Here is a 9,750-nt window from a genome sequence, read left to right on the forward strand (position 1 = left end):
TGTTTGTTCATTTCCACAAACACGTCATCTTTGAACATTTCCCCGCACCCTCTTATTTTTAAGGTTGCCAAATCGCTGAGTCACAAAACATTTTTGACAGGAGCGCGTCCCACTTACCAAACACCGATGACAAACGCGGATTTTAATCACCAACCTGATCAGGAAGAGGATTTAATCTGAATAAAATTTCAAGTTGAGAGGAAATGAACACGACTGAAGGGATCTTTATTGGATGAACATGGAAGTGAGGGTGCTCTTGCCTTTTTTTTTGGTGGGGGGGGGGATACATTCAACATCATCTCAAGTCATTTTGAGCAAGTGAGGAGCGGTTGCGGTTTGCTTTCCAAGGTGATACAAGTCAAAGTAAAAGCGTTGCTGTTGTTACAAAATCACAGAAGCTAAAGAAGGATGGAGGCTAAAGTGAAGACCAATCCTTTGCTCTTCAGTGAAATTCTTCCTCTTTTAGATTCCTGCAAAAAAAAAATTCAGAGTAGAAGCAACATATGTAAAACTTTTTTTCAGGGGCCAATTTGATCTCGATGAAAACATTGACGTGTTTTGTTCTCTGCCGTTTTTTTCCATCTGGACGTGTTGGATCGTAAAGACTTAAAAAAACAAAACATCTAAAAGCGGTCATTGGAACTGTACACGCTTTCAGCTCAGGCGCTGACTAAAAATCTCTAAAAATGGGGTGGGGGGTCTAACAGAGCTTTTTGATTGATATTCCACACAGTTGCCCTGGTCATCTTCACACACACACACACACACACACACAAATACACACCTGCCTTCTCATCTTTTTTTTTTTCTTCATGGGGTCCCAACTCTGGAGCTTTCGAACTCCCAAATGCTGATTCATGAACATTCAGGAGCCAGAGTGCACTGAAGGAGGAGCATTCTTGATGTCAGAATTCTTCACCCAGACTTCCTAGTTGTTCCGGCTCTTTAAATTCCAGCATTCATGAGCTCCAAACAATCTCGTTTGAAGAATTCCGTGTCGGGAGTAGAACATGCTCCAAACTTTGAACTCTTCAACACAGAGCGTTAATTGCTCAAGAAACAATAGCGAGAGCGCTTGTGAGGAGAGCAAGTCGAGCTGCCAGAGTTCCACATCTGGAGGGGAAAGTGCTCCAGATGTGGAATTCTTGAAGCTCTCGTACGACGGCTCCTGAGTGCTCCGGCTCAAGAACATTCAAGAGCTTGAAGCTGCGTGAAGCAGAAGCACTCGTGCTCATAGAGTTCTGCGCTCTGGCTTCTGAATGCATTGGCTACCGAGCACTTGGATTCCCCCGGCACCCTGGCTCCTGAATGCGCCCTCTTACAAACGTAGCAGAACATGCTCCGGAGTTTTCAGAGTCAGAATCGTCCAGTTCCCGACTGCTTTTTTTTTTTGTTTTGTTGAGTAGAGGGGGTGGGGGGGCATAAAACTCTGCTATCACAAGACTTGGAACCTCCAGGAGGTCTGGTCCTTATAGTCCAAGCAGTCCGAAGCGTTGAAGTTGAGTTTCCAGGACGAGGCGGCCGTCTGCTCTTTGTAATCCAGGCAGTCGGACGAGTTGAAGGCCAGTCCGGAGCCTCCGTAGGCCTGATGCGGGTGATGGTGATGGTGCGGGTGGTGGTGGTGCGGGTGTCCCGAGGACTGGCCGATGTGGTGGTGCGGGTGGGCCGACATGGATGAGGCGGCCATGGGGCTGAGCTGGTGGTGGTGCGAGTGCATGGGTGCCAGGTAGGAGCCGCAATCCACTCCGCCAAAGTAGGAGCCGGACGGGGCCGGGTAGCCCTGGCCGTAGCCCGCCGTCTGGTTGTAGGAGATGGGGTACGAGGCGGCGGCTGCGCTGGCCGAGCCCGACATGGAGCGCTGCATGCAGGAGGCGTTGGAGGGGGGGCCGCTGGGCTCCGGTAGCGGGGCGGCCGAGGGGGCGGCGGCCGGGGCGGGGGCGTTACCCGGGGAGATGGCGGGGCTCCAGATGGACGACACGGTGCTGATGGACGGAGCCGCGCTGCTGCTCAACACCGCCGCCGCGTGATTGGACGCCGCCGACGAGGACGAGGACGAACCCGTGCTGGAGACGGCGGCGGGCGGCGTGAACTGACCGCTGCTCTCCGAACCCGTGCTTTCTCGGGCCGGGGACGATTTCTTCTTGGGGGGCCGCGCCTTGGCGCCCCCGCCACTCTGCTGCTGCTGACGACACTTGGCCCGACGGTTCTTGAACCACACCTGAAAACACACGCAACACCTTCACGTGAGGAAAATGAGGACACGACAAACATTTACGAACCTGTGGTTCTCAACCCGTGGTTTTCGGACTAAAGGCGGTACACAAATAACACTGGTCAACAGCAAGTTTCAATCATGTCCATAAATATATATACATATATTTAAAGGACAACCGACGTCACTTTTTTTAGCATCTAAAATACCCAAAACGTGTAGTATGATATTTTTATTCAAATGCAAAACACCAATAAAAATGACTAAAGTGTCCAAAATCTGCAAAAAAATTGAGCTGCGAATTGGGCATTTTCAGAAAGTCCCGCCCCCAGTTCGTGACGTCACTGCAAGACGTCTTGCATAACTGGAGAATCAAAACAATGGCTTCAGATTCGGAGAATATGCTTTCTTGTTACACATCCAGTTATGAATATGATTCAAATAGTTCTGAAGAGGAAAGCATACATGTTTGCAATCGATTAAAGAAGTTATTCCCTGTCATTTTGAGGCAACATTGAGGGGACATTTCTCACCGAAAAACAGGCACAAAATGGCGACCACCTGTGGCCACCTCTGTTTCCACAGGCTGAAAAATTTCTTATATGGAGCTAGGATGCACTCTTCTGGCCTTCTGGCGGCTTTTGGGTGCAACACGAGGTCCCCAGACCAAACACTACAGCAAAATACATTGACGTGATGGAAGGACCGCGATAATGCGTCTTTTTTACGGTCAGGGGCGGTTCTTTAGTGACGTCACGTACAGACTCGTCACCAACAAAAACAAGACTTCCTGAATATTCAGAGCGGGTCTTAAAACATAAAATATAGCTATATGCGGTGGAATCTTATTAAAATACACTCAATAGAAGTCATTTGAAGCCATTTTACAAATTATGGACACAACTTGTCCGGAGACGTCGGTTGTCCTTTAAATATCACCTTTTTTTGTCGGCTTTTTGAGATATTTACCTTCTTTGATTTCAAGATTGACCTTCAGTGTAAAAGCTCACTCAATTCAGAATTTGTCAATGATTGTAATTGATAGCTATGATGTTTCAAAAAATAGCCACATTGCTTAACTTTAAGTCATTAACATTGCAAATCATATTAGTCTGTTGCAAATTACATCATAATAAAAATGATTCCTCAACTGAGAATCTCTGACAACTAAGGCCCCACAAAATTATTTGCAATGCATGCTCTCTCCTTTCTAGTACAAGTCTAAAATTAGCACTTTTTTGTTCCTTCGTCATTTAGAGGCTAATATTTATACGTTATTTTTCATCCAATGTACACTTCAATGAGAAAATTATGGAGAGAAACCTGGTGCTTATAAATTTAAACACTATCTTGTGGAAAGAATTTATGGAAATATTCATTACCTGATCACAACCTTTTCATCAATCCATTGACCATGTTTTTTTTTGGTCAACTTTTTTTCCCACCCTTAAATGTGTTTTTTTCCGACAGGTATTACAGGCCCTACAGCCTACTAAACACCAATGCTTCAATTGGTGCACTAATCCCTGACAACCAACGAGACGGCTCTCTAGAGAGAAGTCAGAAACAAAAATGGCACTGTTATGCAACATGTCATCTGGTGAGCTTTCATAAATGCTTTTACCATCCAAAATACATTTTCAGTTTAAAAAATTTACGGGAGGTACTTGGATTTGGGTCCCCTTCAGTCTTCCAAGGCTTCATTTTGTCCTAAGCCACATAATAAAACATTTATTAAATTTATTTTTGTTATTATTGATTTTTCACGCTTTCATTTGCTATTCTTTTTTTTAAATCAAATACACCTTTTAATAATCAAATTTTGCCCCCCATCACTAAATTGGAGGTAAAACCACCTGTCAGTAGCACAGTCTTAAGTCTGCACTTTGATTCACCAAAGAAATTACCACCGGAAATCTCCTCTTGCACATTACTTCCTATTTTATACATATGAACCAAAACAGATAATACTAATGCCAACCAACTTCGTTTATGCGCATTTTAATAAGTTACACAGCCACATCTGTGTTGGTACAATACTGATATGGTAAATTAATCAAATAAATCCTTACACTTCACTGCAGGTTATTTCGTTGATTAGAATTATAGATGAAAAATGTGACTCCGTTTTCTATTACAGTTATGGAACTTTTTTTAGACTTAAAATGGCGACGAGCAAATTCGGTTCTGACAGTTGAAAACGTCGCTAATTGGGCTGATAAAAGTCAAGTGTGAACACTTCAACTAAAGTCATTGACGACATGTGCGATTTCCTCCAAAGTGATTTGAAGTGACAACTTAATGTTATTAATGAGCTGCAAAATCAACTTAAAGAGCCCGCCTGTTGGGATAATGAATTAGCCTATTAGCTCCGAGCACCTTGATAGCATCTGGTCATTATTTAGTATCCGGCTTCAAAAAAAATTGTGTCATCGTGTGGCTAATGAAGTGGGTGCGTGTGTGGTGGGGGTTGCCGACCTGGACGCGAGACTCTGGCAGGTTAATTTTAAGAGCCACTTCCTCTCGCATGAAGATGTCAGGGTAGCGGGTCTTGGCAAACAGAGCCTCCAGGACGTCGAGCTGGGATCGGGTGAACGTCGTCCGTTCGCGACGCTGCTTCCGGGGCGTTGCTAACAATACAACAGAGCACGAGTAAAGAGCCACACAAAGCCAAAATATTAAAACTCACATTTTTTATGATAACATTTTTAACAGGCATGTACTGAGGAGAACTTTCTGCAAGTGGGTTTATTTTAAAACTACAACCAAATAAATTTGCTTCAGTGATAAAACAATAATAATAAACAGTAAATGTTCATATTGATATTGGAATCAAGCACTTGTATCAAATAAAGCTTTGGCATTGTTCCTGCAACTATTCATGTGATTGTGTGGTTTTAGAAATGCTAGAAAGTTGGAGTAACGCCTTTTTACGCGGAGAGGGGGATACAGTAAATCGATTTGTACAGCAAAATTTCCATGTAATTTTTACGATAAAGCTCTAATGTTGAAAGGAATCGATGTATTTTGTTGCAATAATAATCAATACAAAAACCAAGCGAGTGTGTATTTTTTTCTTTATAGTATACAGAGAAAGAACAGAAGTGATTTAGTCAAACTTTTATACTTTAAAAATACATGTATTCTGAATATTTTTGAAAGCTCAAACGGGATAACCATAAAATATTGTACATTTAACGAATGTTACGAAAAAATAGGAAAGCTTGATTATAAACAATCTTCGACGCTGACAATTGAAGACCGATGAAACAACGCGTGTTCGTACTCATTTTGTTTGTAAAGTTGTGTATTTTTAGGGAAAAAAAGTAACTTTTTTTCAACCTCTTAAATATTCTTGCATGTGCTAACTGCGCCATTTCACAATTCAATCTTCCCTGCTTTCGGGCCTTTGTGAATCAATATCGCGATAAAAGTGTTTCAATTTGATTGACACCATGTCAAATTGATTACAAATCAAAATGAACGGAAAAGCCGAGAAAATTGTTTTTGTGTCAAGAAATTAACACTTACAATTGAGGACTCACTTTCAAAAACTTACTTTCAAACAAGACACGTTCGTCCGTCCACGAGCAAAGAACCGAATATGTTTATCGCACGCACGTTGAATTGCCAATTCATATTTAATAGTCGGTGCGTGACATCACGGGGACCAGGAAATAGAGGACCGTGCGTGTGTGCGTGCGCGTACCAGGGTAGCCCACGGAGGGGTGCAGCAAGTCCATGGCGGCTCCGCTTAGCCCCAGGCCGTTGACGGCGTAGGGAGGCTGCTTGAGGTAGGACATCATGTTACAGGCGCTCACGGTGGCGCCGCCCAGCTCGGCCCACTGGCTCGCCGCTCGGCCCCGGGGATGCTGCAGCTTGGCGGGACGCGAGGGCTCCAGGCGACTCGCTAGGGAAGCCGGCAGGGGGGGGGGGGGGGGGGGGGGGTGGTCACAAACTTGAACCAGAGGGCCGTTCAGGCTGCAATCATAAATGTGTTTATTTCAGAAGTTGTCCTATTCGGAAGTTGTCCTGATGGGAGTTAACGCCTCATAAATTTGGAATTCTCAAAACATGTCGAAAAATAACACGTAAAATTCTATTTGTCTTCTGGGAACGTGATTGTGGAAATTTGGAGTGGGAACAGCGCCCAAAATGTGCAGAATGAGTCGGGCGTATGAATAGTTTGAATTAGATCAATACATCTGGCAGTAAAGTATTTTCCCCCCCGAAAAAAATCTCACCGATTTTTTTTAAATTTCCCAAGATGTCCGTAATAGGAATTCGATCTTTATAAATTCAGTTGATTTGAACCAACCAAGATAAAAATCAGTAGGAGATGAATGAAAATAAGCTCTTCATTTAGGAATTTTATTTTGAAAATATCATTTTTTTAAGGAAAGGTGACCCCTAAACTCTGTTGATTTTTATGGAAATGTATCATTATAAGACAAAAATTTCGAACTTGGATGGTTTCAATCTCACAAGAAGTGTGGAGAGACAGAAAGTGTTGATTGTGTGTGTGTGTGTTGATTTGGAGATTTGAGTTAGAAAAACTTATTTTAGCAATAGGGATCGTTGCCAAGATGTCCCGAATGTGTAAAGACAAAGGAGGCTATAATCTCTTCGTTTGGGTGTTTTATTTTGAAATTTAGGAAGATTAAAAAAGAACAAATCCATTTAGCAAGAATCATAAAGTAACCATTTCATTAGATTTTATGGGCTGCATAAAATATCTTGGTGGGCCAGCTCCAGCCCCCGAGCCCGAATTTGACAACTATACATTTGACTGCATCATGGATCTGTTTTATTGGTGTATACAATGTAGAATTAAGCGCCTACATTTTTTAACTGCTTAAATATTTACCACTAAAAACTAAGCAAATAAAAATGTTAACTTTTTTTGTATTTCTGGCAAAAGTCGCAAAACAAAAAATGCAATTATTACTTTTAAAACTCGAGAAAAAAAATGTGCGTCAATAATCGTTGAAAAATGATGAAGATTTTTACTGGATTGTACATATTTTAAATGTTTTTTTTATCCAAAGGGAAAAAAACACGTCACACTTTTCTTTTAATTGGGGGTTAATATTTAGTTGAAGATTAAAGCGTTAACTTAAAAAACACGAGTAAAAACAACCAGTTGTTTTTAAATTTGCATGAGCAAAACGTTGCTTACGTTTCGAAGCGAAATCGCAGCTCGTCATTTCCGTAGCAATGTTTTAAATTAATAATAATATAATAATAATACTTTTCATTTATAAGCGCCTTTCAAAACTATCAAGGACACTTTACAGTCGATTATGATTCGATCAAGTCAGCCACGGGAACCTTTTCGGCGCTTGCCCACGCCTGTCTATTCAAAAAAAATGTACCACGTCCTGGGGGGAGGGTGCTAAATAAATATTTGATTAAATCAGCGAATAATATTTGAGATCATTTTTAAACCGTTAAATAGATATTCATTATTTGCTCGATGCTTGAGTAAGAAATTAATTAAGTAGATTGGCCAGGGTTCTAACTATCCAACTATTTGATTTATTTTGGGCAACCTATGACAAATTGTCATTTTACTTGCTTGGGATCGTTTTCCATCAAACTTGCGTTGAATTCTCTCGGCGAGGGCGGACGTGTATTGCGCTCAAAAGCAGACAAGAAAACATCTGCGTGCAAATGAGGTTCCCCCCGGCCCGCGACACCCCCTGCCGATCCACCCCCCCCATTCCAATTTCGCATTCTTATCAGCGAGCAAACAATTGAAAACAATTCCAAATAACAATTAACCACCTCTCATTAACGTTCGCAGCAACTCAGTTTCCACATTTTAATCGACTACAAAAAATACAAAAGTTGTGACCTTAAAACTTTTCAAAATTATCTATTGCACTTATTAGTAAATGGTTTTAAATTAAAATAATATGTGCACAGTTTTTATAGGACGTTTCTGTCACGTCTTGTACAGTTTTTTTTAAACCGGGACAGGACAGACTGCATTTATAATAATGTATATCTGATCTGTGTGTGCCGTTTTGTAATGCTAACGGCAAAAAAGCAATACACGTATTAAAATTGGGTGAAGAGTGACTTTATGTGCAATAACAAAACCCAGAACTAAGGCCACCTTTGGATGAGATGACCAGAAAATAAATTTGGGTACAGTTTTTGTTCCTGACACAAGCTTATCATTAAAAAAAGAGATGGATGTAAACCCTATAATTAAGAAACAAGAAAAGAACGATAAACTGTAGTGCATTTGGGGGAAAAGTGCAGAAAATGAATATATGAAAATGACGTGTAATGCAACGAAAATATTTTTTAAAAGCCAATTGTGCTTCACGTTTAAATTCAGATCAACTGAGAACCAACAACAAACGTGTTTTCCATTTTAAGAGGAGTTAAGAGCCATTTCGTAATATACGTTGTTACTTTTGTTGTGTAAACGAAACGTTCTTTTGTTTTCCTTTTTTTCATTAGCTTAAAGTTCCTAGGTGCACTTTAATGGCGGTATGATCGAACGAGGATAGTTTGCGTTTTGAAAGAGTTTCTTAAAAGGCATCATTTCTTCCAAAAGTTCGTAAAAAGTCATCAAACTCGCAGTCACCTTGTGAATCTTCTGTCTTTCTTTTTCCTTCCCAACAAATGAAATGAATTCAAATTATCCAAAAGCAGCAAGGGGAGCAGGAAAGGACGCAAGCCGCCTACAGTCGCTCTCCTTTGGCTTGAAAAGCACTCGACATGTCGCTCCGGAAGGGGCTCCGGTGGAGCTCCGGCGTTGGCGCGGTCCTTCTGTGTCCCAATGCGGAGAGTCGCTCGTGTGGCTTACAGTTGTGGTGTGTGTACGTGGAGCTTTGGTGAAGCTAATGGGGGCCTTCCAACAGCCCCACTGCCTCTAAGAGAACGCTGACACCTGCCGACCCGCCTCCGATAGCCAATGGGAGCACCGTTTTTGCATGAGAGATGGTCGTAACGACCAATCAGAGTACGGAGAGACGCAAGAACACACGCCCATTTCACCATATCTCTCTCTCTTTCTCTTATTTTTCTCCCCTCTTTCCATCGAAGGCCTCCTGTGGTTGTTTTCGTGAAAAAATACGTAAAACTGTAGGATTGCCAACAACGAATAACATAAAACGACATCAGTTCTTGATGTTCAAGAACGAGTTTTTAAGTGTTAGTATTGATTTTTTTTAAACTAAAGACGAGTTAAAACTCGGACTGTTTTCTCTTTATTTGCGGGTCGTCTGTTTTTCGACAGGATTATGTCCTTTTTTTGTATTTTTTAATTTGTGGAAGGATTCGACTTTATAATGCTTTTCCAGTATTTGTGATTTTTATTTTATTTTTACTAAATTGCTCCACAAATTCTTGATGAAAATACTCATTTAAAAACAGGAAACATGTTCGGATTTATTGAAAGAATTTAATAATGGTTTATTTGGAAGAATTTTACGATAAAATAATCACGCTGGTGTAGTGTTACACGATTTTTTTCTTCCGTTTTCATTCAACGTAAACATCCGCCTGCCTTTTGGTCGTGA

General features: G+C 41.4%; 1 protein-coding gene across 2 annotated transcripts; it reads right to left on the bottom strand.

The window, feature by feature from the left end:
- Nucleotides 1–204: 204 nt before the first annotated feature.
- Nucleotides 205–9,057, bottom strand: otx1 (orthodenticle homeobox 1). 2 transcript variants are annotated; one of them, XR_016116954.1, is made up of 5 exons: nucleotides 8,814–9,057; nucleotides 5,922–6,122; nucleotides 4,691–4,842; nucleotides 785–2,218; nucleotides 205–470 (listed from the first exon to the last, which is right to left on the bottom strand). XR_016116954.1 is itself a non-coding variant. In XM_089012496.1 (4 exons), exons 2-4 carry the CDS (start codon nucleotides 6,016–6,018, stop codon nucleotides 1,436–1,438), a joined length of 1,032 nt encoding a protein of 343 aa, XP_088868622.1. In that variant the 5' UTR covers nucleotides 6,019–6,122; nucleotides 8,814–9,057; the 3' UTR covers nucleotides 205–1,435. The 2 variants fall into 2 exon arrangements, 1 of the variants encoding a protein (XP_088868622.1); XM_089012496.1 differs by having other exon boundaries at nucleotides 205–2,218.
- Between the last annotated feature and the right edge of the window lie 693 nt (nucleotides 9,058–9,750).

This window comes from Hippocampus bargibanti, linkage group LG13 (assembly GCF_051943395.1).
Source record: "Hippocampus bargibanti isolate YZ-2025 linkage group LG13, ASM5194339v1, whole genome shotgun sequence".
Taxonomy (NCBI): domain Eukaryota; kingdom Metazoa; phylum Chordata; class Actinopteri; order Syngnathiformes; family Syngnathidae; genus Hippocampus; species Hippocampus bargibanti.

Bases quoted from the DNA above. Each gene is read 5' to 3' on its own strand.
- otx1 (XM_089012496.1), bottom strand. From the start codon at position 6,018: ATGATGTCCTACCTCAAGCAGCCTCCCTACGCCGTCAACGGCCTGGGG. The intron at 4,843-5,921 runs GTACGCGCACGC...TTGTATTGTTAG, and splicing joins CCCCTCCGTGGGCTACCCTG to CAACGCCCCGGAAGCAGCGT. The intron at 2,219-4,690 runs GTCGGCAACCCC...GTGTGTTTTCAG, and splicing joins TGCCAGAGTCTCGCGTCCAG to GTGTGGTTCAAGAACCGTCG.